This window comes from Poecilia latipinna, unplaced genomic scaffold, assembly GCF_001443285.1.
Source record: "Poecilia latipinna isolate Pla-1442-1.1 unplaced genomic scaffold, P_latipinna-1.0 Scaffold180, whole genome shotgun sequence".
Classification (NCBI taxonomy): Eukaryota; Metazoa; Chordata; class Actinopteri; order Cyprinodontiformes; family Poeciliidae; genus Poecilia; species Poecilia latipinna.
In genome coordinates, this window is record NW_015112796.1 from 114,149 (window position 1) to 142,065 (window position 27,917).

The 27,917-nt window shown below is 38.7% G+C and overlaps 1 protein-coding gene and 2 long non-coding RNA genes across 3 annotated transcripts; 2 read left to right on the top strand and 1 right to left on the bottom strand.

The window, feature by feature from the left end:
* The first annotated feature begins 256 nt into the window (after positions 1-256).
* Positions 257-5,697, top strand: LOC106946182 (uncharacterized). Its single transcript, XR_001424716.1, has 4 exons — positions 257-350; positions 447-543; positions 2,640-2,782; positions 3,667-5,697. It is a non-coding gene; the product is annotated as an uncharacterized LOC106946182 (long non-coding RNA).
* Positions 5,698-9,410: 3,713 nt separating this feature from the next.
* LOC106946185 (uncharacterized) lies at positions 9,411-14,676 on the top strand. The gene is made up of 4 exons (XR_001424718.1): positions 9,411-9,504; positions 9,601-9,697; positions 11,794-11,936; positions 12,821-14,676. It is a non-coding gene; the product is annotated as an uncharacterized LOC106946185 (long non-coding RNA).
* A 1,227-nt stretch (positions 14,677-15,903) lies between these two features.
* unc93b1 (unc-93 homolog B1, TLR signaling regulator) lies at positions 15,904-27,420 on the bottom strand. Its single transcript, XM_015030351.1, has 13 exons — positions 26,234-27,420; positions 24,351-24,455; positions 24,128-24,269; positions 23,801-23,954; positions 23,551-23,712; positions 22,406-22,535; positions 22,185-22,278; positions 20,484-20,608; positions 19,625-19,807; positions 19,244-19,517; positions 18,604-18,725; positions 18,399-18,521; positions 15,904-17,573 (listed from the first exon to the last, which is right to left on the bottom strand). Exons 2-13 carry the CDS (start codon positions 24,453-24,455, stop codon positions 17,322-17,324), a joined length of 1,866 nt encoding a protein of 621 aa, XP_014885837.1. The 5' UTR covers positions 26,234-27,420; the 3' UTR covers positions 15,904-17,321.
* Between the last annotated feature and the right edge of the window lie 497 nt (positions 27,421-27,917).

Below are 27,917 nucleotides of genomic sequence, written 5' to 3' on the forward strand. Positions count from 1 at the left end.
TCTAAAGAGGATTTGTTGCGTGAGAAGTCAGAGGAAAACAGTCTGGTAAGATTTAAATTACTGATTATTTCAAGAGGGAAAACAGTCAAACTGGAACTGTTGTTGTTGGGACACAAATGGTTTATTTGATCATTTATGTGTGTGTTTTGTGGGAAAATAAGCTTAAAACGTAACATTTTTGTATTTATTGTATTTACTTGTTTTTATTCAGTTATCGTTTAATAACTACAAAACTTCCCTTGGGTTTTTCCTGACCTTTTCTTATTTTCTAGCCATGAATAGATTGTCCAAAACCTACAGGAGCTCACCCATGTCCTTCAGGGCCATGGGCACAGCTCCCTTCTTTAAAAGTAAGATCACACTTTTCTCACTTAGACTGAAAATACTTGTGGTAAACAGGCTCAGTTTCCTTCCATTCCCCATGTGCTGCTCCCCCCCCCCAACAGGTGACTGTGTTTGAACAGGAGCACTTCCAGGGCAAGTGTCTGGAGTTCATGACCGCGGCCTGGACAACATCCGCTCCATCCGAGTGGAGAGTGGAGCGTGAGTCACACAGCCTGTAGGTCTCAGTGAGCAGCTGATTGTTGTGTGTCTGGTTGTATCTGTATATATGTGGTGTGTATTCTGCATTCACCAAAAAGTAGAGGAGAAAAGTGAGTGATGTGAAATATGTTCAGCATCACCAGAGGAAAAAGCTTGTTTGCATAGTGACTCCCCATTAATTTGCAGTTAGTCAATTTACAGCCTCAAACTTAAATGTACTTTATTAGTATTTTATGTGATATATTTCTGAGAGAAAACCAACAATACCTTGCTGACAGAAGCTAGAAAGGGAGCGTCATTATCCAAAGCAAAGCGAGTCCTGTTCTGTCACAAGCCGAAAAGCTAATCAAACAGGAATTACTTCAAAAATAAATATAAAAACCCAGATGCTTGTTTGCAAATGCACTCAAAGACAGTTAATAAAACTAAAACTGAAGAGCTTGGCAGGAAGATGGAGCTTGCACGTGAGATAACTGTATCGTAACTTTGAAGTACAGAATGGCAGCAGCATGTTGTGTTGATGTTTTGCTGCAGGAGGGACTAAATAGATGGCATCATAAAGATAGAGCATTATGTTGTAATGCTGAAGTATTTACATGCTGGGTAATTCACAAAAAAGATCTAAATATACAAACAATTACATTATTGTTCTATCTTCTATTGTTACATAAATCCCTTCTAATAATCACAAAAAAGAAATCAGTTAATATTTTAAATGTATGCTATTAGATATTTTGTAGATATTTAATGAAACATTTTTTAAAATCCTTTCTGTGTTAAATCAACTGACACATTAGCTTTTACATGTTTAGCCAGTGTTTTAACTCCTGAAACAAAGAGGAAAAAATGCATTTTGTGACATGTCAACACCTACTTCTCACCTTGTGTTATACTTTGAAATAATCACCTTTGCAATTTTCTTTCACAGGAAATACGAGGCAGATTTTACACTGCTGTCAGCACACTGTTGTTTTTGTTCATGAGAAATCTTAAAAAATCATTTAAGAGTGAAAAAAAATGTGGGGGAAAAAGCCCCCATAGTTTCTTAAATGTTTCTGTCAGGTGTGCGCTGCCCGGTTCATGTTCACAGTTTTCATATTACATATTTAACCTTTTCTTCATGCTTCACGCATGTGCAGAGCGGAAAGTAGGTGAGTCTACTGGCTTTTTTTTTTTTTTTTTTTATCATAAATGAAGTTTTAGAAAATCTTAAAAAACAGGGTAATTTAAAAAAAAAAAAAAAAGGCAACAATCCAAGCTGGTCGTTATCACTGAGTCACTTTTCAACATAATGGAGCTCAAACGCTCTTTTATCTACAAAGCGACACTCATTAAATTTGGTGAGTTTAAAACAAAAGTGTCTTTATGAGTATTTCGAGATAATTACTCTAAGAGAAACATAGACAGTGGATACAGAAAAGAGGAAGTTAATGCACAAAACAATTAAAATGATATCTCTCAGGTGTCTTGAGAAAGCAATCAAAGCCCATTGCATTCACATAATAAACTAAAACTGAGGAAAAGAAATTAAAATTTGGTGCAGCTGCAAGTTGTAAGAAGAAGACCAACATTCACATGTTTATTGCAGCGTTACATAAGTTAATTGAATTATGAGCATTCACTTCCTTAGCCATGTTAAGAACCACGACTATTTGATTGTTTGATAGCAAAATTATTAAAGTAGACCATTACATGGCAGCACAACTAGGCATTCTGAAAACCTATCATCAGAATAAGGAAGAATAAAATATAATTGACTTTGAAGGTGTCATGACTGTTGGTGCCAGACGTGCAGGTCTGAGTGTTTCAGAAAATGCTGATCTGATGGGATTTTCATGTACAAGCATCCCTCGGGTTTGCAGATGACTGTCTGATTGCTGTGTGAATGGAAATGTCTTGTTGGTGTCGGGGAAAATAGGTCAAGAGGATATGAAGGCAACAGTAGCTCAAACATCAACATCTAAACCCTGTGAAAATCACACCAAGTAACTCTCCTGTCAGCTAAAAACAGGAAACCGAGGCTACAGTTCTCCAAATTCAGAAAATTACAGATTAGATAAATGTTACCTGGTCCAATAATTTTTTTTTTATTTCAGGTGCGACATTAAGATTCCAGAGCCAGAATTTGGTGTAAATAGTACTGCGACTAGCGACCTGTCCGGGGTGTTCCCCACCTCTCGCCCTTTGACCTCTGGAGATAGGCACCAGCATCCCTGGTAACCTCTCCAGGGATAAGCCTGTAAGATGATGGATGGATGGATGGATGGATGGATGGATGGATGGATGGATGGATGGATGGATGGATGGATGGATGGATGGATGGATGGTGCTGCTTTGTGTCAATGGCTCAGCTTTGAGAAATCCCGATTATTTGATCATGTTCATCCTACAGTTTACCCATCATCTGACGACTGCTTCCAATGCAATAACGCACTGTGTTGAAAAACAAATTCATTTGTCCTAGTTTTAACTTTATTTTTGTCGGTATCTGCCCCTTTGCTTTGACTTCTCAACAAACAGAACACATTTTCAGTTCTGAGAGAGATCCTGCTGTTGAAGCTCGTACAGGAGTGGAGCTGCTCATCCAAAACAAAAACCACTCAGGGGAGAAGATACTTAAAATATGTTTTCATACATACAGTGGAGTCAACATATTTAGTCATTCAGGGAATACGGGTTTTTTGGATTTCGATTTCACCGGTGATGGTATCTTTCACATAGACCCAGAACCTCCAAACAGCCTGAGCAAGTGGCTTAAGAGGAAGGATAGATGTTATACATTTCTAATATAATCTAAAAAGATTTCAGTCAGGATAATAATTTATTTTCCACAAGCCAGTCTTTGAATTTGCTGATTTATGATGGAGAGCTTTGAACACAAATGTTCCTGCTAAATGTTTTACATGTGAGAATGACAACATCTCTAACTTTTGCAATGGTATAACAGAGATGATAAAAATAACTTTAAAAGCTAAACAATTTTTTTTACAAATATAATAAAGTGAAATAAATAAAAAAAATCACATTTTCGCGCTGAAACTGCTTCAAAATTCTAAGCTTGATCAGACTGAGCCTGTTGCTGTCTGTTTAATCATCCCCCTTTGTGGCTGTGCCTCTCCTTAGCTTTGTGTGCTGTGAGTAGCCGGGCTCCAGGGTACATCATGGAGTGTGAGAGGCACAGTGGAGATAATCAGCACTGGAGGAACTGGGGCTCCCACTGCCAGACACCAAACATCCAGTCCATCAAACGCATCAGGCACCGAGGAGCCTCGTATCGAGACCAGCAGCAGGTTGGACTTGAGCAAAAGAACCCCTGAGCTCGACCTCAGTTTGGTTCAGAGGGCTTTGGACCATAACTACAACACAAACCATGTGGGATCTAGCATCTACCTCCCAACCCCACCCATAGTTTCTTTGTTTTAAGGAATATTTTGATTTTGTACAAGTTAAATAAAGTTTAGGCTGAGCAGATAAATAGTGCGGACATGCAGGAATGTGTTTTGACATTTTGCACTGAACTTCACATAATATTTTTGCACACTGTTACCTCAGTATTGAGCCAGAATGATATCAGAGTCTGAACATTAAAACTTAAACCACGGCTTCAAATATGAGGAGGCATCAGAAGAAAATGGAAGAACATGTTGCCAAGCATGTACAGGTTTAGGGGCCACTGTGGATGAATTCAGCAAGTTTTATTCTGTTACACATAAAGAAACTTTTGAGAAAATACCTAATCATTCAAAAAGATATTATAAACACCTGATGCATATAGAAGAAAAAGAAAACATATAGATAAATAAGCTTCTTTCTCAGTTGTTTTGTTATTCTAAGTACTGGCAACTGACAACACAAAGAGTGGGACCAATATTCTTAAAAGAAAGAAAAATTAGCTTCTCATTTCTAATGACTAATTTATGTACTATATTTCTGCAGATCATCACAGCAGACAGGCTTATTAAAACATAAAAAGCCCCATGAGCATCCTTCGGTAAACTGTTTTTATTCAGCTGTGGATTCATGCAATAAACATCTGCTTAATGAGCATTTCTCGCATTGCAAACGGTCACGAATCCTGTCTCGAAGCGAAACTAATTAACTTTAATAGCTGCACACAAAACGGAGACAGGTGTCTCAAGAGTAACTTAAACAATTTTTGATTCGCAAAAATTAGTGAGTATTATAATAATAACTATGGAGCAAAAATAGATCATTTGTATTTAGCATAATCTTCCACCTTCCCTGATTTGTATCAGCTTGTGCTCATTGTGCTTTTTTTACACATGTAATTATCTTTAGATTGTTTTTGTTTTATTTATTGTTTCAGTAACAGCGGTATCACTTGTTGCTCCTCTCTGTCTCTAGTCTCTCTTAAAGAGAGTTAATTTCAAACGGCCTAAAGAATAAGACAAACTTATTCTTTAAGAGTTTATTTTAGGAGAGATCAACCATCAACCATCTGATCCGCTCTTCTTGATTAAACAAGTGAACTCTCTGTCCTTGTTATGTGAATGCTGGTATTTGAACATACTCTGAAAGTTGATTTGAGGAATAATTTTTATCTCGTTCTTTACTTGCTGTTCTTCAGAGTTTCCATGGAGATACGTGTTTTTTTTTTTTTTTTTTTTTTTTTTTTACCCACTTAATTTTAAAAGAGGGTGAATAGAAAACACAATGCACATCTTGTAAGCAAAACGTAATCGCTTTCATCTATTTTAAGCTCCTGCTTCAGTGTCTGGAGAAAAGAAATATCAGTAAAGACAACAGCAACTATATATTATTGCAAACTCTCAAATATATGGGGAACAGTGCAATAAGGATGTTTCTCAGTTCACTAAAATACGTGTTGTGCAACAATCAATCAATCAATTGTGCATAATAGTTAATACGCCACAGAATATAGATAACATGTTCAGGTATAAATTCAATCTCAAATTGACCAAGAAATGTGATCTCCTAGTGTAAAACCAGCCAACCAATTTTTTTTTTTTATTTTTTAAATCCAGCCAATAATGTTTCCTTACAGAAACAGAACCTCGCTTGGAGTGGGACAGATTCATCATTGGAAGCACCTGCGCTTCACTGCAATGACATTGAAAAATCTCCTGCAGAACAAAACATCTCTATAAGACCTAACAGCAGGTCTAAAAAAAACAAAAAGCAAAAAGCCAACTTGTCGTCATTAACAGGATATTTCTGCACTCCAGATATTTTCCCGTCGCAGCAGGAAAGATTCAGGCATAATGAAGGACATTAACAATAAATCTGCTCTACTTTATCGCTCAGAATGTGATGACGGCATTACAAAGAATAAGCACAATATCTGGACCAAAGCTGCAAATTAATGTTATTATCTCCCCTCGGTGATTTTCTTCCTGTGACAGGTCAAGCCTTCATCTGGGAGAAGGGAGGCCATTAGGTATAATCATACAGCACACACAAAGCTGTTTCTGCGTCACGGGAAAGACTGAAACTGCACTTTTTGAATGAAAACTTTTAACACTTTTCAATAGTTGGATAGATAAATTCAAGTGCAGCTTTTCAGACTAAATCCAGTCAGTGATACAAGTTAGATGCCCCTTGCAGCATTTAAAAATCCTGCAGAGTTTAGTGTCTGTTTAACTGTGGACAGATCACCAGTCCATCACAACATGCACGCACACACACACACACACACACACACACACACCTACACACACACACTCACCCATTCAGACCTATGTGTAATTGTGAGAGGTGAGAACCCACATATGTACCGGGAGAAGAGACAAACTCCACAAAAAGAGACCCCACAAAATCAAGTATTTGTTTTCTACTTTCTAGAGCAAATATCTTAGTACAATTAACTTTTCAGGGTAATATAGATGCTTGTTTTAAGTCAATAACTCCTTAATACTGATGGAAAAGTACTAGTGATAAATGAAATAATCTGCCCGTGGAACAAGACATTTTCCCTACAAGTTAAATGTTTTTTTTATTGTGTTTTTGCCATGCCACAACCTCATTGCTGTTCTAATCAGGAGTTTGAGTTCTCTTTGAACAGTGTGTGTGCCTGTGTGTGTGTTTGGAAATACAATGTTTTCTATAGTTCAACACAGAAATCTGTAGCGGAACTTGTTTGCAATAAATCACCTCAGCTGTTTATTTGCTTGGTGTAGACGAATCATTGCACTTTTTTAGAAAATGAGTGTAGCTTCATTTACGCATTTTTGCAGATTTTATGAATTTTCCAATGGCAATAAAAGCTGCTAACTAAACAGCCATCCTTCTTGGTTCACCTTAGGAACTGCTGAATACTGAACTGTATTAAATCTAAGGGCACATTCATATTTTTCTCTGCTATCCTTCACATTCAACAGAATAAAGCAGGCTCTCTTAAAATTGCTGCTGTTAATACAAAGTTTTCATGCTGCTATTCAAATGATAAAATCAATTGCTAATTTTTTTTATTATTATTATTCAAATCTGTCTCTTTCAGATCTTTCTTTTACAGCCAAGTACTCCGCAGATTCAACAAAAGATCCTGCTCATCGACAGCTCTGGTAAACATGGAGCGCAAATTGAGCGGATAGAAAACTGAAAGCATTGTGCTCTAAATTGTTGCCCCCCTGTAGACAGAACATGTTAACAAGAAACATACAGTCTCATCCAAAAACATCAAAATTACATAAAAAAAACATACATTTAAGATAAAAAAAGATTTTAAAACTTTCCTTCCAACAAAATTTTATAAAACACTGATATCTGAAAAATATGTGTTTTTTATCTCTAAGGCTTTATCACCCTTAAAGACTGTCATGGCCTCCTCAAGGCAGCTGCTTAGGTTAAAAATAAGAAAAAAAACATGCATAAAACTGTGTATGAATTTTAAGCATCTGCTAAGATACATGTGGTTAAGAAACTGAAGAGATATGCAACTGTAGACTCAGAGTGTGATCAAGCATTGGAAAGTACAGCCCTCAATATACTGCAAAATATTTCTACACATGTAAAAATATAACATTTTAAGACATGAGGGGGAAAACATCTGTTTGCCCATAAACTTATGAACATTTTTATGTTTAAAAATCGACCAAACAAGAGCTGTAGTTCCTTGTTAAGGTGCTTATTAGCAGGGAAATTGTCCAGACTTCATCAACCAGAACCTTTAATGTATTTCCTTAGGATTTGATGTGATAGACCAACACAAAGTATCACATAATTGTGAAACAAACAATCACCATGGTGAAGCATGATGGTGGAAGCATCATGCTGTGGGGATGCTTTTTTTTCCCAGAAGGGGCAGTTAAACTAATCAGAGGTTGTGGGATGACGGATGGAGATGAATGTGGGGCAACAATGTGAAGTAAAAGTGTTGGTCTGTCACATAACACACCAGAGAAATACATAAAAATGTGTAAAATGTCGAGGCGTATGCCACCTTCCCACTCCAATGATCTGAAAAAGGCAAAGCTGGCCGCACTAACCAGCTCTTAGGACGATCCACAGACGATTCTACCCAGATGTGACCATAATGCAGAACGTTTCGCTGCTCAAGGCCTTCTTCCCTTTGAGCTTTAAACATATAGCCAGTTAACATTATGGTAGCGTAGCGCTTCCACGTGTTCCTCGTTCTTTCATTTTGTCATATCTCCCTCCCGTCGTCCTCCGCGTGGGCCCCCCGACCTTCGGCCCCTCTTCTCCGGGCTCCGGGCGAGTCAGCGCCCTCGGCTCTGGCGTCCCGGCCTCCTTCCTCCCTGTCCCCTGCTACCATCTCCTCCACAACGCGCTCATCCTCCTCCGTCCGCTCTTCCTCGTCTTCGTCGTCATCCTCCTCGCTTCCCTCTGAATCTGACTCATCAGAGTTGTCCTCTTCCAGGTAGCGGTAGCCTTTCACCTGAGGGTAAAAACAGACGCTTTTATTTTTACTCTCCACTTGGATGTCTTTACAACCTTGCCATGATTTTAAGACCTCAGTCACTCCTGCACAAGCAGATGAACAAGTTTTCATGTCTGCCTTAGAAGGCATCAGGAGCATGAAACAAACAGAAAGGATGAGACTTTTCCAGTCTCATGAATGATTTATTCACACGGTTTAAAATCACCACCAAGCTTCTCACAACAGTTTGCTGGAGTTCTGGTCCTTTGTTCACACACATCTTTTCAACCCTGTCCTCAAATTTTGAGTTCATGAGTTCGGTACTTTGTGATGACGACTCCAAAAATATTGACCCTGTTGTCTTTAAGCACATTCGTAACCGATGTGGCTGCACGTTTAGTCTATTTGAAAGACACAACTGAACCCACGCTCCATCTTCATGGCAGATGTCTCTACATTTGTCTCTGCNAAATATCTTGTCAAATACTAACTTTTGTATTCGACAGAAATGCTTTTAAAAAAACACATAAAGTTTTATTTTTTACAAGTATGCTGGTACTGCATTACAGTGTCAGGTTGGTATGTAGAGCACGATGAACTTTTATTGTGAAGGTTTCGGCCAGCCGGAAGAGGTTGGTCTTATTTTCATCACACTTGACAGGCTCACCAAGCCAAGTCGCGAGAGCTCATGCGCGGCACGAGCACGGCGCGTGGCCGCTCATATAAAACAGAAGGTCCAGTTTGAGACAAAAGTCTAAAGAGGATTTGTTGCGTGAGAAGTCAGAGGAAAACAGTCTGGTAAGATTTAAATTACTGATTATTTCAAGAGGGAAAACAGTCAAACTGGAACTGTTGTTGTTGGGACACAAATGGTTTATTTGATCATTTATGTGTGTGTTTTGTGGGAAAATAAGCTTAAAACGTAACATTTTTGTATTTATTGTATTTACTTGTTTTTATTCAGTTATCGTTTAATAACTACAAAACTTCCCTTGGGTTTTTCCTGACCTTTTCTTATTTTCTAGCCATGAATAGATTGTCCAAAACCTACAGGAGCTCACCCATGTCCTTCAGGGCCATGGGCACAGCTCCCTTCTTTAAAAGTAAGATCACACTTTTCTCACTTAGACTGAAAATACTTGTGGTAAACAGGCTCAGTTTCCTTCCATTCCCCATGTGCTGCTCCCCCCCCCCAACAGGTGACTGTGTTTGAACAGGAGCACTTCCAGGGCAAGTGTCTGGAGTTCATGACCGCGGCCTGGACAACATCCGCTCCATCCGAGTGGAGAGTGGAGCGTGAGTCACACAGCCTGTAGGTCTCAGTGAGCAGCTGATTGTTGTGTGTCTGGTTGTATCTGTATATATGTGGTGTGTATTCTGCATTCACCAAAAAGTAGAGGAGAAAAGTGAGTGATGTGAAATATGTTCAGCATCACCAGAGGAAAAAGCTTGTTTGCATAGTGACTCCCCATTAATTTGCAGTTAGTCAATTTACAGCCTCAAACTTAAATGTACTTTATTAGTATTTTATGTGATATATTTCTGAGAGAAAACCAACAATACCTTGCTGACAGAAGCTAGAAAGGGAGCGTCATTATCCAAAGCAAAGCGAGTCCTGTTCTGTCACAAGCCGAAAAGCTAATCAAACAGGAATTACTTCAAAAATAAATATAAAAACCCAGATGCTTGTTTGCAAATGCACTCAAAGACAGTTAATAAAACTAAAACTGAAGAGCTTGGCAGGAAGATGGAGCTTGCACGTGAGATAACTGTATCGTAACTTTGAAGTACAGAATGGCAGCAGCATGTTGTGTTGATGTTTTGCTGCAGGAGGGACTAAATAGATGGCATCATAAAGATAGAGCATTATGTTGTAATGCTGAAGTATTTACATGCTGGGTAATTCACAAAAAAGATCTAAATATACAAACAATTACATTATTGTTCTATCTTCTATTGTTACATAAATCCCTTCTAATAATCACAAAAAAGAAATCAGTTAATATTTTAAATGTATGCTATTAGATATTTTGTAGATATTTAATGAAACATTTTTTAAAATCCTTTCTGTGTTAAATCAACTGACACATTAGCTTTTACATGTTTAGCCAGTGTTTTAACTCCTGAAACAAAGAGGAAAAAATGCATTTTGTGACATGTCAACACCTACTTCTCACCTTGTGTTATACTTTGAAATAATCACCTTTGCAATTTTCTTTCACAGGAAATACGAGGCAGATTTTACACTGCTGTCAGCACACTGTTGTTTTTGTTCATGAGAAATCTTAAAAAATCATTTAAGAGTGAAAAAAAATGTGGGGGAAAAAGCCCCCATAGTTTCTTAAATGTTTCTGTCAGGTGTGCGCTGCCCGGTTCATGTTCACAGTTTTCATATTACATATTTAACCTTTTCTTCATGCTTCACGCATGTGCAGAGCGGAAAGTAGGTGAGTCTACTGGCTTTTTTTTTTTTTTTTTTTATCATAAATGAAGTTTTAGAAAATCTTAAAAAACAGGGTAATTTAAAAAAAAAAAAAAAAGGCAACAATCCAAGCTGGTCGTTATCACTGAGTCACTTTTCAACATAATGGAGCTCAAACGCTCTTTTATCTACAAAGCGACACTCATTAAATTTGGTGAGTTTAAAACAAAAGTGTCTTTATGAGTATTTCGAGATAATTACTCTAAGAGAAACATAGACAGTGGATACAGAAAAGAGGAAGTTAATGCACAAAACAATTAAAATGATATCTCTCAGGTGTCTTGAGAAAGCAATCAAAGCCCATTGCATTCACATAATAAACTAAAACTGAGGAAAAGAAATTAAAATTTGGTGCAGCTGCAAGTTGTAAGAAGAAGACCAACATTCACATGTTTATTGCAGCGTTACATAAGTTAATTGAATTATGAGCATTCACTTCCTTAGCCATGTTAAGAACCACGACTATTTGATTGTTTGATAGCAAAATTATTAAAGTAGACCATTACATGGCAGCACAACTAGGCATTCTGAAAACCTATCATCAGAATAAGGAAGAATAAAATATAATTGACTTTGAAGGTGTCATGACTGTTGGTGCCAGACGTGCAGGTCTGAGTGTTTCAGAAAATGCTGATCTGATGGGATTTTCATGTACAAGCATCCCTCGGGTTTGCAGATGACTGTCTGATTGCTGTGTGAATGGAAATGTCTTGTTGGTGTCGGGGAAAATAGGTCAAGAGGATATGAAGGCAACAGTAGCTCAAACATCAACATCTAAACCCTGTGAAAATCACACCAAGTAACTCTCCTGTCAGCTAAAAACAGGAAACCGAGGCTACAGTTCTCCAAATTCAGAAAATTACAGATTAGATAAATGTTACCTGGTCCAATAATTTTTTTTTTATTTCAGGTGCGACATTAAGATTCCAGAGCCAGAATTTGGTGTAAATAGTACTGCGACTAGCGACCTGTCCGGGGTGTTCCCCACCTCTCGCCCTTTGACCTCTGGAGATAGGCACCAGCATCCCTGGTAACCTCTCCAGGGATAAGCCTGTAAGATGATGGATGGATGGATGGATGGATGGATGGATGGATGGATGGATGGATGGATGGATGGATGGATGGATGGATGGATGGATGGTGCTGCTTTGTGTCAATGGCTCAGCTTTGAGAAATCCCGATTATTTGATCATGTTCATCCTACAGTTTACCCATCATCTGACGACTGCTTCCAATGCAATAACGCACTGTGTTGAAAAACAAATTCATTTGTCCTAGTTTTAACTTTATTTTTGTCGGTATCTGCCCCTTTGCTTTGACTTCTCAACAAACAGAACACATTTTCAGTTCTGAGAGAGATCCTGCTGTTGAAGCTCGTACAGGAGTGGAGCTGCTCATCCAAAACAAAAACCACTCAGGGGAGAAGATACTTAAAATATGTTTTCATACATACAGTGGAGTCAACATATTTAGTCATTCAGGGAATACGGGTTTTTTGGATTTCGATTTCACCGGTGATGGTATCTTTCACATAGACCCAGAACCTCCAAACAGCCTGAGCAAGTGGCTTAAGAGGAAGGATAGATGTTATACATTTCTAATATAATCTAAAAAGATTTCAGTCAGGATAATAATTTATTTTCCACAAGCCAGTCTTTGAATTTGCTGATTTATGATGGAGAGCTTTGAACACAAATGTTCCTGCTAAATGTTTTACATGTGAGAATGACAACATCTCTAACTTTTGCAATGGTATAACAGAGATGATAAAAATAACTTTAAAAGCTAAACAATTTTTTTTACAAATATAATAAAGTGAAATAAATAAAAAAAATCACATTTTCGCGCTGAAACTGCTTCAAAATTCTAAGCTTGATCAGACTGAGCCTGTTGCTGTCTGTTTAATCATCCCCCTTTGTGGCTGTGCCTCTCCTTAGCTTTGTGTGCTGTGAGTAGCCGGGCTCCAGGGTACATCATGGAGTGTGAGAGGCACAGTGGAGATAATCAGCACTGGAGGAACTGGGGCTCCCACTGCCAGACACCAAACATCCAGTCCATCAAACGCATCAGGCACCGAGGAGCCTCGTATCGAGACCAGCAGCAGGTTGGACTTGAGCAAAAGAACCCCTGAGCTCGACCTCAGTTTGGTTCAGAGGGCTTTGGACCATAACTACAACACAAACCATGTGGGATCTAGCATCTACCTCCCAACCCCACCCATAGTTTCTTTGTTTTAAGGAATATTTTGATTTTGTACAAGTTAAATAAAGTTTAGGCTGAGCAGATAAATAGTGCGGACATGCAGGAATGTGTTTTGACATTTTGCACTGAACTTCACATAATATTTTTGCACACTGTTACCTCAGTATTGAGCCAGAATGATATCAGAGTCTGAACATTAAAACTTAAACCACGGCTTCAAATATGAGGAGGCATCAGAAGAAAATGGAAGAACATGTTGCCAAGCATGTACAGGTTTAGGGGCCACTGTGGATGAATTCAGCAAGTTTTATTCTGTTACACATAAAGAAACTTTTGAGAAAATACCTAATCATTCAAAAAGATATTATAAACACCTGATGCATATAGAAGAAAAAGAAAACATATAGATAAATAAGCTTCTTTCTCAGTTGTTTTGTTATTCTAAGTACTGGCAACTGACAACACAAAGAGTGGGACCAATATTCTTAAAAGAAAGAAAAATTAGCTTCTCATTTCTAATGACTAATTTATGTACTATATTTCTGCAGATCATCACAGCAGACAGGCTTATTAAAACATAAAAAGCCCCATGAGCATCCTTCGGTAAACTGTTTTTATTCAGCTGTGGATTCATGCAATAAACATCTGCTTAATGAGCATTTCTCGCATTGCAAACGGTCACGAATCCTGTCTCGAAGCGAAACTAATTAACTTTAATAGCTGCACACAAAACGGAGACAGGTGTCTCAAGAGTAACTTAAACAATTTTTGATTCGCAAAAATTAGTGAGTATTATAATAATAACTATGGAGCAAAAATAGATCATTTGTATTTAGCATAATCTTCCACCTTCCCTGATTTGTATCAGCTTGTGCTCATTGTGCTTTTTTTACACATGTAATTATCTTTAGATTGTTTTTGTTTTATTTATTGTTTCAGTAACAGCGGTATCACTTGTTGCTCCTCTCTGTCTCTAGTCTCTCTTAAAGAGAGTTAATTTCAAACGGCCTAAAGAATAAGACAAACTTATTCTTTAAGAGTTTATTTTAGGAGAGATCAACCATCAACCATCTGATCCGCTCTTCTTGATTAAACAAGTGAACTCTCTGTCCTTGTTATGTGAATGCTGGTATTTGAACATACTCTGAAAGTTGATTTGAGGAATAATTTTTATCTCGTTCTTTACTTGCTGTTCTTCAGAGTTTCCATGGAGATACGTGTTTTTTTTTTTTTTTTTTTTTTTTTTTTACCCACTTAATTTTAAAAGAGGGTGAATAGAAAACACAATGCACATCTTGTAAGCAAAACGTAATCGCTTTCATCTATTTTAAGCTCCTGCTTCAGTGTCTGGAGAAAAGAAATATCAGTAAAGACAACAGCAACTATATATTATTGCAAACTCTCAAATATATGGGGAACAGTGCAATAAGGATGTTTCTCAGTTCACTAAAATACGTGTTGTGCAACAATCAATCAATCAATTGTGCATAATAGTTAATACGCCACAGAATATAGATAACATGTTCAGGTATAAATTCAATCTCAAATTGACCAAGAAATGTGATCTCCTAGTGTAAAACCAGCCAACCAATTTTTTTTTTTTATTTTTTAAATCCAGCCAATAATGTTTCCTTACAGAAACAGAACCTCGCTTGGAGTGGGACAGATTCATCATTGGAAGCACCTGCGCTTCACTGCAATGACATTGAAAAATCTCCTGCAGAACAAAACATCTCTATAAGACCTAACAGCAGGTCTAAAAAAAACAAAAAGCAAAAAGCCAACTTGTCGTCATTAACAGGATATTTCTGCACTCCAGATATTTTCCCGTCGCAGCAGGAAAGATTCAGGCATAATGAAGGACATTAACAATAAATCTGCTCTACTTTATCGCTCAGAATGTGATGACGGCATTACAAAGAATAAGCACAATATCTGGACCAAAGCTGCAAATTAATGTTATTATCTCCCCTCGGTGATTTTCTTCCTGTGACAGGTCAAGCCTTCATCTGGGAGAAGGGAGGCCATTAGGTATAATCATACAGCACACACAAAGCTGTTTCTGCGTCACGGGAAAGACTGAAACTGCACTTTTTGAATGAAAACTTTTAACACTTTTCAATAGTTGGATAGATAAATTCAAGTGCAGCTTTTCAGACTAAATCCAGTCAGTGATACAAGTTAGATGCCCCTTGCAGCATTTAAAAATCCTGCAGAGTTTAGTGTCTGTTTAACTGTGGACAGATCACCAGTCCATCACAACATGCACGCACACACACACACACACACACACACACACACCTACACACACACACTCACCCATTCAGACCTATGTGTAATTGTGAGAGGTGAGAACCCACATATGTACCGGGAGAAGAGACAAACTCCACAAAAAGAGACCCCACAAAATCAAGTATTTGTTTTCTACTTTCTAGAGCAAATATCTTAGTACAATTAACTTTTCAGGGTAATATAGATGCTTGTTTTAAGTCAATAACTCCTTAATACTGATGGAAAAGTACTAGTGATAAATGAAATAATCTGCCCGTGGAACAAGACATTTTCCCTACAAGTTAAATGTTTTTTTTATTGTGTTTTTGCCATGCCACAACCTCATTGCTGTTCTAATCAGGAGTTTGAGTTCTCTTTGAACAGTGTGTGTGCCTGTGTGTGTGTTTGGAAATACAATGTTTTCTATAGTTCAACACAGAAATCTGTAGCGGAACTTGTTTGCAATAAATCACCTCAGCTGTTTATTTGCTTGGTGTAGACGAATCATTGCACTTTTTTAGAAAATGAGTGTAGCTTCATTTACGCATTTTTGCAGATTTTATGAATTTTCCAATGGCAATAAAAGCTGCTAACTAAACAGCCATCCTTCTTGGTTCACCTTAGGAACTGCTGAATACTGAACTGTATTAAATCTAAGGGCACATTCATATTTTTCTCTGCTATCCTTCACATTCAACAGAATAAAGCAGGCTCTCTTAAAATTGCTGCTGTTAATACAAAGTTTTCATGCTGCTATTCAAATGATAAAATCAATTGCTAATTTTTTTTATTATTATTATTCAAATCTGTCTCTTTCAGATCTTTCTTTTACAGCCAAGTACTCCGCAGATTCAACAAAAGATCCTGCTCATCGACAGCTCTGGTAAACATGGAGCGCAAATTGAGCGGATAGAAAACTGAAAGCATTGTGCTCTAAATTGTTGCCCCCCTGTAGACAGAACATGTTAACAAGAAACATACAGTCTCATCCAAAAACATCAAAATTACATAAAAAAAACATACATTTAAGATAAAAAAAGATTTTAAAACTTTCCTTCCAACAAAATTTTATAAAACACTGATATCTGAAAAATATGTGTTTTTTATCTCTAAGGCTTTATCACCCTTAAAGACTGTCATGGCCTCCTCAAGGCAGCTGCTTAGGTTAAAAATAAGAAAAAAAACATGCATAAAACTGTGTATGAATTTTAAGCATCTGCTAAGATACATGTGGTTAAGAAACTGAAGAGATATGCAACTGTAGACTCAGAGTGTGATCAAGCATTGGAAAGTACAGCCCTCAATATACTGCAAAATATTTCTACACATGTAAAAATATAACATTTTAAGACATGAGGGGGAAAACATCTGTTTGCCCATAAACTTATGAACATTTTTATGTTTAAAAATCGACCAAACAAGAGCTGTAGTTCCTTGTTAAGGTGCTTATTAGCAGGGAAATTGTCCAGACTTCATCAACCAGAACCTTTAATGTATTTCCTTAGGATTTGATGTGATAGACCAACACAAAGTATCACATAATTGTGAAACAAACAATCACCATGGTGAAGCATGATGGTGGAAGCATCATGCTGTGGGGATGCTTTTTTTTCCCAGAAGGGGCAGTTAAACTAATCAGAGGTTGTGGGATGACGGATGGAGATGAATGTGGGGCAACAATGTGAAGTAAAAGTGTTGGTCTGTCACATAACACACCAGAGAAATACATAAAAATGTGTAAAATGTCGAGGCGTATGCCACCTTCCCACTCCAATGATCTGAAAAAGGCAAAGCTGGCCGCACTAACCAGCTCTTAGGACGATCCACAGACGATTCTACCCAGATGTGACCATAATGCAGAACGTTTCGCTGCTCAAGGCCTTCTTCCCTTTGAGCTTTAAACATATAGCCAGTTAACATTATGGTAGCGTAGCGCTTCCACGTGTTCCTCGTTCTTTCATTTTGTCATATCTCCCTCCCGTCGTCCTCCGCGTGGGCCCCCCGACCTTCGGCCCCTCTTCTCCGGGCTCCGGGCGAGTCAGCGCCCTCGGCTCTGGCGTCCCGGCCTCCTTCCTCCCTGTCCCCTGCTACCATCTCCTCCACAACGCGCTCATCCTCCTCCGTCCGCTCTTCCTCGTCTTCGTCGTCATCCTCCTCGCTTCCCTCTGAATCTGACTCATCAGAGTTGTCCTCTTCCAGGTAGCGGTAGCCTTTCACCTGAGGGTAAAAACAGACGCTTTTATTTTTACTCTCCACTTGGATGTCTTTACAACCTTGCCATGATTTTAAGACCTCAGTCACTCCTGCACAAGCAGATGAACAAGTTTTCATGTCTGCATTAGGAGGCATCAGGAGCATGAAACAAACAGAAAGGATGAGACTTTTCCAGTCTGAATGCACCGTCTCATGAATGATTTAAAATCACCACCAAGCTTCTCACAACAGTTTGCTGGAGTTCTGGTCCTTTGTTCACATACATCTTTTCAACCCTGTCCTCAAATTTTGAGTTCATGAGTTCGGTACTTTGTGATGACGACTCCAAAAATATTGACCCTGTTATCTTTAAGCACATTCGTAACCGATGTGGCTCCACGTTTAGTCTATTTGAAAGACACAACTGAACCCACGCTCCATCTTCATGGCAGATGTCTCTACATTTGTCTCTGCGGTTTTGTGAAGTGCACCAGTCCCTCCTGCAACAAAGCAGCCCCACGGTACGATGCCAACACCTCTGTACTTATTTTAAATAAGACATTTGTTTCAACTGAAATCACACTTCATGTTCTGTTCTCAGTTTGTGTTTCACACAGGAAGATCATGAGAGGTACACAGCCTCTTACTTCATTTTCCTGTGTTAAAAAGTATTAACTTCTGTTTAACACCCCGAGGCAAACATGAGGAAACTGAAAACAAGCATTAGTCTCAAGGACTAACTAATCTGGATTATCACTACTGCAGATAAGATTTCAACTGCTTACGTTTACGTTATAAAATCTGTGCTTTCCCTTTAAGTAGCTGGACATGCGCAGAGAGATGGGTCACCTTGTGTCTTGGCCGAGGGATGCGAGGCATTCTGGGCTTCACTTTCTGTGCCACGCGGCGCTCCATCACCCAATAACAGTAGCACGCCAGTAACAACGTAGCCAGCAGGATGGACAGTTTAGCCTAAGAGGCAAAAGGATTAATAAAATGACAAATATTAGCATATAAAATTACATCCAGGAAAACACTACTAGCTAAAACGTACCCTCATGGGCATCTGGGACCAGAGGTAGACAACAAAGATGGCGATGGCCTGCCACCAGTGGTAGATGGTGTAGATGAAATCCAGGCGCTCTTTTTCCTCAGCGTACAGAAGGCCGACAACAACTGGGGCACACAGAGACGATCATACGAGAAAAACCATTTTAAGGGCAACACAAGAATTCAAAATCCTTTTTAAAAAGCATCTAAGTTAGGATCAATTAAGAATGTTAAGAGTGTATTAGTGTTTTTTAATGTTAGCCTGTTTAATATTCCTATTATCATTAAAAATACGAAACCAAACGATCTACAGTGAAAAGAGTGGCTGTGCTGTGACTAGGGCCGCAACTAACAGTTATTTTATTTGATTGATCTATCAATTATTATTATGATTAATGGATTAATTGGATAAAAAAAAACAAGAACGTTCTGCAGATTTTTAATTTAACCATTTAACCCTTTTTTTACACAGTATTAGAAATACATACAAATATGCAAATACAAATAAATTAATTTTTTCAATAAGAAAATAAATGTAGAGTGAAGCAAAAAATACACAGACAGATAGATAGAAATAATTTCAGTAGTCGATTAATCGTTTAAGCCCTAGTTATGATGTTGGCTGGATGATCACAGATACTCACTGCTGACCCCTGTCTTGTTCAGGGCGCTGCCGAGTCCCCACAGCACCGTGATCCCCAGCAGGGGACCCAGATACTCCGGTGAGTTTGGCTTAACAGTCAGAGCGAGGAGAACCACCAGCAGGACTCCATGCACCGCAGCGCCCCCCATCAGACACACCCATCGTGGGAGGCGCAGGAGGCTGAGAGAGAGGAGGGAGAACACGGAGCAGGAGAGGCCGTAGACCAGGATGAGGAGCCAGAGGGTTTTTATGCCCAGAATGCAGACGCCATAGGACTGTTGGGGCGGGGGTTGGGGGGGAAGATAATTATACAATTTATTACGATCAAAGCTGGATGTAACCGGCAGGTCACTGTAGAAAATCAGCGCATTCATTTCAGTACCAGTGAGAATCCGCTGATGATAAACAGCATTTCCAGGCCGCTGTAGATGAAGAAAGGGCAGAGCAGCCGCAGGCGGTAATCCCGCAGGTGCTTGAAGGGCAGCTGGAAGATGTTCCCCCAGCCGATGCTCCGGAGGTCGATCTCCTCCGTCGGTCGGTAGGCGGGGCCACACAGCAGCAGGAACTGTGGGAAGAAAACACACTGATTATAGGTCATGCTGAGTGAAGATAACGCTGAGTAAAGTAAATATTCTCCGCATCACGAGGAGTTTGGACTGTTTGGGAAAGCAGTCATGACAGCTACGGCCACTAAAGGTGTTGAAGTTAGTGGTTGCAACATGACAAAATGTGATAAAGTTCTCCAAGAATAAATACTTAAGGCTCTATTTCTATTTTGCAGTGAATAATTTACGTTTTTCCGATTATGTCTTATTATTCCTCTTCGGTGAGAAAGCTTGAGGTCAAATGTTTGACGCCAGAGCAAGAAGTAACCACACACAAGACCAGCAGCTTTCAAATGACCTGTTATTGAAAACAGTGGGTAAAACAGGAAGCGGTGCTGCTGCTGCACACAATGAATAATAACAATGCGGTCTAATGGGATCTCGACAAGAACTGAATGTAGGAACTGTATTTGACTTTTGCCACTTATAAGATGCAGATTCAAGAAGCATGCAAGGAGTGGAGAGTAAAAAAACTAAAACAACTTATTAAATAGCTACGATCGTTCTTCAAATAATGACTCTTAGTACGACTATCAAAGAGATTTTTGTAGTTTAAAAGAACCACAGCAAAAAGATCATATTATTGATCTAAACTCTAAAGAATAATGTAAAATTGTCCCCTGGCGCATCTCTTACAATAATCATGGCGAGGAAGGCGAAACCCATCAGGATGCTCTCCACCTCGATGAGCAGCATGGAGCGGGGCAGGTTTCTCAGAACGGTGCTGTTGAAGCCCGGGATGATGCCTTTGATTGCAGCACCTGAACGTCGGATAAAAAGGCAGGTTTGATCGTAGAAAACAGCTGCAAATATGAAGATTTACACCAAAGGCGTTTGGAAAATTCTGCTTTCAGTTTCTCAGAGATATAAATAAAGTTAGTTTCAGTGTGTGTGACAAAAAAAAGGGAAACTATCAGAGGTGGTGGTTTTTCAAAGAGAGTTCATGTTTAAGGCTTTGTATGTTATAAAGTTGCATGAACTGGAGGAAAAGTCTGCACTTCCACTTTAAGAAAATAAATCAAACCGACTGTAGATGAGTCCCTGAACCCCAAGGCAATACAAACCAGTGAAGGCTTTATGGATTGAATTAAAAACAGTTTAAAGAGAAACTCTGTGCAAGAACAACTGTAGGAAGAGTTGATGTGGGTTTACAGAAGATGAACTTCCTGAGAGGAGCAGACCCATCTTAGAAACCAGTCTGGCTGCAAATAGCAGCAGGGTTTTCAGTTCCTCATGAAGAGGTTCGCTTTTTTCTGAAGGACTAAAATGTCCATTTAGCCAGGTTGATTTTCTCATCAGTGAATCGTTTCTGTGTTGCTTTGGCCTCAAGTTTAGGATACTTATCTTGCTGAAAGACCACATAACATCATTGTTTTAGTTTTTTCACAGAATCCACCAAATTTCTACATAAGGACTTTTAGTATTTCAAACTATTCATGATGTCATTCACTGTAACAGCATTTGAAACAAAAAAAACAGACCCACAGCATCACAGATTCTTCACCGTACTCAGCAGTAGAGTCCATTCTTTGGCATGTTTGTTACACAAAAGTTCAATCTAACAGGATTACATGACTAAAAAGGACAGCAGTGCACAGCAGAAAATATTTATATTTGTAGCAAAAGCTACCAACTGCAGTATTTTTGGCACATCGCACTTCGATGTATGAAATAAACACTTTAAAGTTTAAACTCTGACCCCTACGCAACGCCCATGCACTGACAGCAACTTGACAAAATGTTGCCTGCTACTTACTTAACACGTCAGTCTTTAGAAGCTAAATTAATCTTAGTGCCATTTTCTTTCCTGTTTTTTTTTTGTTCTAATTGTAAATATGTGCAACTTTGAAGAAGTAGGTGAATACATGCAGCTATTTTCTAATTTATGAACCTCAACACTTGACACGTTATTTTGTCTTTCCCCTTTCTGAGTATCACCCAAGACAAAAGTGGACCACTAGGTTACATGATACCTACAGACCAAGTGAGCAGAATAAAGTCTGTTTTTTATCATTTTCAGGGTGAGATGAGAATATGATTTTTTTTTTATACATCTAAACTAAGAAGTGCTAATAAGTAATAAATAAATGATGTAGCGTGTTTAACACTAAACAAGAAGAAATAAATGTGGTAACTTAATAAAGAGCCTTAATCTATTTTTTCTGTCCATGTGTTACACTTTTTGGCTGGAGTTTTGTTTTTCCTCTCTGCTAAAACATAATCAAATGCAAATAAGTTGATGAGACATAACTATTCTCAGACTGAAATATTATTTTCAGAGTTTCTTCAGTGAAGTGCTTTCCTCATCTGTCCCCATTCAAAACGGGATGCGTTTACCACATGTTTTCACGTTGCAGAGAACGTGGCTGTTTTCATGCAGGTATTCGTGGAGGACGAGACGCATGGGGAACTCGGCGAAGACGAAGCTCAGCTGACATGGAAGAAAATACAACAAAGACTTTTACGTTGATTTTCTCTTCGTGTGCAGTGTCGGTTTTACACAATATGACGCGCGGGTGGAAAACGGTTGCAGAGCAAGGGCAAAGGTACAGACTCACATTGAAGATGACAAAGAAAATGGACTGGAAGGTGATGATGTAGCTGTAGCACGCCCCCTTTGGAAGCTTCCTCTGCTCCTGAACGTGCTCCTCCTTGTAGTTGGCGTATTCATAGTACTGCTGCGCCATCCTGCAGGAGGGGAGGGGAATGTGTGTGGCAGAATGAGCTTTACAACAAAAAAACAACACATTTATTTAAACACAAACACATAGATAAATTATGCCTTTTCTGGGGACAATTTTATAGAGAAAACAACTCTACTGGTCTAAGATAGTCTCCAATGTCAGCTCCTAGTTGGGCTTATGATCGCATCACAAATAGTAAAACAATATAAGTTAAAATGCAAACACAAAAGACAACACAGACTCATCATCAAATTGATGATACAAACACATCATCAAATTGATTAAAAAATGGAGGCAGTCGGCTGTAACGGCATAACTTGTCAGTCCTTACACACTACTTCACTTTTAAACTCAAATGATGCTAAGCTGTGTTCATTTTTAGATCTGCAGTGAAGCAGCTCCTCATACTGACACCTTACACAGAAAAGGACCTTTCTTCCAGATTTCTTACAGAAAGGGCCACACACCTCCTACCGGATGCTCCATGGGTTACTGAACCGGTAGCTCTAAGAGGAACCAAAACATCACGAGGAGCCGGACCACTGAAGATTTTCAAAACCAGTTTGGGATTTCACAGGGTGAGTTCAACATTGTCGTGTAGGCTTTCTGTCCATGATTTTTTTTCACCCCTTTATATACAACATCATCATGCTCAGCAGCCTGATTTTTGTAGGTCCTGCCACTGACAAAGGTCTCAAGTTAAAGTAAAAGTATGTCTCTTTGCTGACAACTATGCTGTATTGTGTAGAATACACAAAATAGTGAATCATGGTTGCTATCTGACCAGGTGACTATGGAGGCAGGAGGTCTGATGATGTGATTTTTGTTTGTTTGTTTGTTTGTTTGTATGTAATTCATTTGCTTCCCTAGTTTCTCTAGTAGGTGCTATTTTATGGATACTCATATCTCAAATTAACTGAAAATAACCAAAACACCTTAGCACAGACACGGTGCTCATATTCAACCTGAAGCAAAAGGGATCAGTAAAAACATGTCTTCTTTAGCGCTTTGCGCCTCACCTTGTTATGTAACTTCCCAAAGAAGCCCAAAAAGGCACAATGGCCACACCAATGGCTACAGCTGAAGGGACTAATGTGTAGTACCGCTCCCAGTAGTTGGTTGAGACAAATAGTGCATAGATTCCTGAGGCCAGAAACATCATCCACTTAATGCCAAGAAACCTGAGAAAGAGATAAAATGTGGGGAAAAAAAGAACCATTAGATAAAGATAAAGGGATTCATGTTTACTTTATGTCTGTGTGACTCTACCTGATGAGTACGGGGGTGTAAAGGAGGCCGATAATCGGGGTCACGTTGATGCCCATCAGCATCTTCCGGTCGATGTCCTCAAGACCGAGGTTGCTGTATTTTACCTCACGGTAGGTCATGTCATAATGAAGAGTCAGCTGCATCTGTAAAAGGCCTAGAGAAAACAAACGCAGGATGATATAAACACATCTTAATCTGTGCTATTTTATCTCTTTTCTCTGTCGAGGTTCCAGCACATCTTTCCAAAATTCCAAACGCCTCCAGACTCAAATTTCCAGAAGTTTCAGTCCTTTGGATGGATGGATGAATGGATGATTAGACGCTCACCCATATAAACACTGTACACAATCATGGCTCCAAAGCTGCTGGCAGCAACATTCTTGATGACTCCCAGCCGCTTTCTTCTGTAGTACTTCCTTTCTTCCTCCTCCTCATTGTACTGTGCCTGTGGGCCCAGAAACTCCTCCATCTGAGCAGAAAAAGGAAGCTACGTCAGCAGCTGTTTACGTCAAGAAATCAGCATCTTTTACTGATCCTAATCAGAGCTCACCTCTCCCTCTTGCCCCACATCCAGCAGTTCGCCCGCGCCACCATTGGGAGGCGCTACAACCTGATTGCTATCCTCAATGAGCTGTTCTCCCACAGTTGCCTCCATCTGGTGACCAAAAGAGGGCAGTGCACAAGATTAAAAAAAACTTTACTTCTTAAACTGATTGAAATTGTATTTAACGATTTGTTGAAATAGCAATAAATACTTTTTTTTAAATAATTTGAGGCACATTTATGCATTATGTAGTCTGCTAGGAATCAAACCCTTCTTGCTGCAAGGCAACAGCAGAAGGGTTGCTGTTGCCACTGTGCAGCCTCATTCTGTACCCCACCACACCAATATTTTGTTAATGATTAATTAACAAAATAATCTGCTATTAAAAATAACAGTCCTATTACTACACAAGTTATCAATATAACTAATAATACCTGGAGATTAGATTACTTCTAAAGTTGAAATTAAGAACAACAAATGGATGGAAACAAAAAAAATTGCCTAATAAACACACAATATCAAAGATTATTGACACGTTTTAAAAAGTAAACAGCAAAAACAATTATTATTTGAAAGCAACAGCCTTTTTGACAATGTACCTTTCAGTTATTACGATCATCCTTCATCCTGTCAGATGTTTCAATTTTATTATTATGGAGGGGGTTTTTTTTCTTATTTGTCCTTATATTTGTGTTTTGTTTGAATGTTATTTGCATGTGGATTAGTTATTTTCTTTTTTCAACTTATTTTAGCCGACTATTTTCCAAACATAACCTCTTTCCTGAAGTATATTAATAGCAATGGGAATTTCTCCTTTCTTTTAATAAATTTTTTTAATAAGTAAGGAAAAAACTTTGTGGTTTCAGGTTTCTAAATGCAATCTGAGGGGATTTTTTTCTGTTAATCTATTTGCTTTTCATGCAAATGACCAATCAAAACAAAGTTATTTATTAACTGACACAGAATCAACACAGTGAAACACAGTGGTGGCAGTATCATGCTATGGTAAGGTTTTTTTTTCTCTTTCTCTTTTGTAGTACAATTAAATAAAAACACAGCCTTAATGATCTTCCTTTGTGCTGGTTTATTAGATAAATTTCAATAAAATACATGCAAATGTATGAAATGTGAAGACGTTCAAGGAGTGTGAATATTTTTGGCAGGCACTTTACAATTTTAGCACATATTCAGGAGAAAACTTGAAATCAGAAATCAACGCCATCACGTGTCAATGATCTATGATGAAATTAATATTTGCCAAATTAACAATAAGCAAAAAACGTGACCTTTTTATAAAAATCAGATATATATCCATCGGTTGGATCATCAAAATTTCATGTGTTTATTACATGCATACGGAAATTTAAAGTAAAATAAGCCATCAAATTCTTAAAAACTGGGCCAGGGCACAAGCTATCATCAGCTTTGCGCTTTAGGAACTGACTTTAAAGTTTATGAGGAAGTGATGACCAACTGTTTTCGCAGGTCACGGAGGCCTTAAGTCTTTAAAACCATTTAAAACTATATAACAAGAGCTCTCCCGTCCTAAATAAATGTGTATAGTTTCAAATAATTGTCAAAAAAAAAATGTTCTTTTTTTATTTCTTCAGCTGTACAAGCGTTTTCTCTTGTGCTAGAACTATTTCTCTTGGAAACAAAGTTAAGTTTTAAAATATTTTACCAACTGTGCACACGTTTGTTGGCCCTTAATAATGCAGTCATTAGGCGTGGGTGGGCTAGTACCATGGCAGCTGGTTTCGTGGCGCACAAACGTCCCATTCCAAACCTGAAACCTGCTCCACCCCACAGTCTGAGGCGTGTTTCCAGCTATCCTTCATATTACAGCCTCCTTGTTTTATTATCTAAGAAAACAGTGAAAATTCACTCACCACGTCGGTCTCAGGATTCTCTTGCAGAATGAACAAAGTGTCCACCTGCCAGGCAGAGACATGCGGACGCCTCCCCCCTCTCTGCTACTTCTAGTCTCAGTTGTTTGTTGGTTCCCGTTTCTGAAGCAGAGCCTCGCAGGTATAAATAAAAAGTTTCACGGGGGAAACGAAAGTTTGCTCTCTCACTTCCTCACCGCTGCTGCGTCGCAGTTTGTCTTAAAGGTACAGACACACTCATGCTGAGGAAGCCCTGCCTATACTCTCACGGCAACACACCGATGAACTTTTGTTTACCTCCCAGCAGCTGAATCCTTCCCATTTAAAGAGAGACGCATGTTGGGGCAGACTGCTGGTACGTGTCAAGAAATTAGAAGATGGTCGACAAATTCATTTCCAATCTGAAAATGAGTAAAATCAGAGTAAAATCTGATTATGTTTGTTAGTGTCGCAATGCCTTAGAGGTAATTTACAAATACAAATCTACATAAAATGCTTTTTAATATTTGGTTGAGGCTCTTTTGGCATCAGTGCAGGGCTGGAGATGCCTCGCCTGTAGTGCTGATCAGGTGTTAAGAAGTCCAGTTTGCTTTATTTGACTTTCAGCTCATTTTCTCTGAGGCTAAGGTCATGAATCTGTTTGTACTTATCGCAGCCAGGTGGCAAGTCCTGATGGAAAATGAAATCAGCATCTCCACAAAGCTTGTCAAAGTCCCTTCGCTGAAAAAATGCTGTCTCTGGTCTTGATAAAAAAAAATAAATAAATAATCTGGACCAGCAGGTGACACAAGTTATCACAGACAGGCTAGAAAAAACTTCACTGGACCTCAAGCAGCTTGGATCCTGTTCCTCTCTGCTCTTCTACCAGACTCTGGGTCCTTGGTTTTAAAATGAAATGCAAAAATGGCTTTCCTCTGACTGAATCCAGCTGCTGCCCACACCTCATCAATCTCAATCCTTGAACGGGCTTTGAGTCACAATCCATTCAATGTTGTTTCTTATGCACCTTTTTATGCCTTTTCTATGTTTTTCTTCCACTAGCTTTTTAAAATAATACCGCCCTGTGTGAACTGTCTGCTTCCTGAGCAGGGACCTTTGCAGCTGAGCTTACCCTCATTGGGGAGGACGTCAATGACTGTCCACTGGACAGCTGTGAATAAACAAATTGGAACTGATGGGTCAGGAATGCGGGTCAAAACTGAAAGATCGAGTGGGCTGTAAGAGAACGCAATTTTTAAACAATTTTTTAAAATTTGACCTTCACAAACCGAAAAACTTATTTTAATAATATGAAAAAACAGTCTGACATATACAGAGAGAGAGAGAGAGAGAGAGAGAGAGAGATCATCTATAAATCCCTGTAGATACAAAATGTTCTACATTTTTGGAATCAGTAGTTTTTATTTTTTTAATGTAGAAAATTTGCTTAATTTATAGTCAGGAAGAAGTGGATACAGTCCCTCGTTCATTTGCATTTATGTATTTAACCCACGTTAATGAATGAGTGTACACAAGACAAAAAGTTGTGGTGTTTGTGTTTACTATGAAAATAAAATGAAAAAACGTGACTGACCAATAATTTGCAATGAGCCAGTTTTTCATTCTTGTACCATTCTTGTATTGTGATGCCAAAACATAATGTTCCACAATTAAAATTTCATTTCCGTTGCTCCTATGTGGCATCCTA

Bases quoted from the DNA above. Each gene is read 5' to 3' on its own strand.
- unc93b1 (XM_015030351.1), bottom strand. From the start codon at position 24,455: ATGGAGGCAACTGTGGGAGAACAGCTCATTGAGGATAGCAATCAGGTT. The intron at 22,536-23,550 runs GTGAGGCGCAAA...CCCCTCCTGCAG, and splicing joins TTGGGAAGTTACATAACAAG to GATGGCGCAGCAGTACTATG. The intron at 17,574-18,398 runs GTGACCCATCTC...TTTTACCCTCAG, and splicing joins TCCCTCGGCCAAGACACAAG to GTGAAAGGCTACCGCTACCT.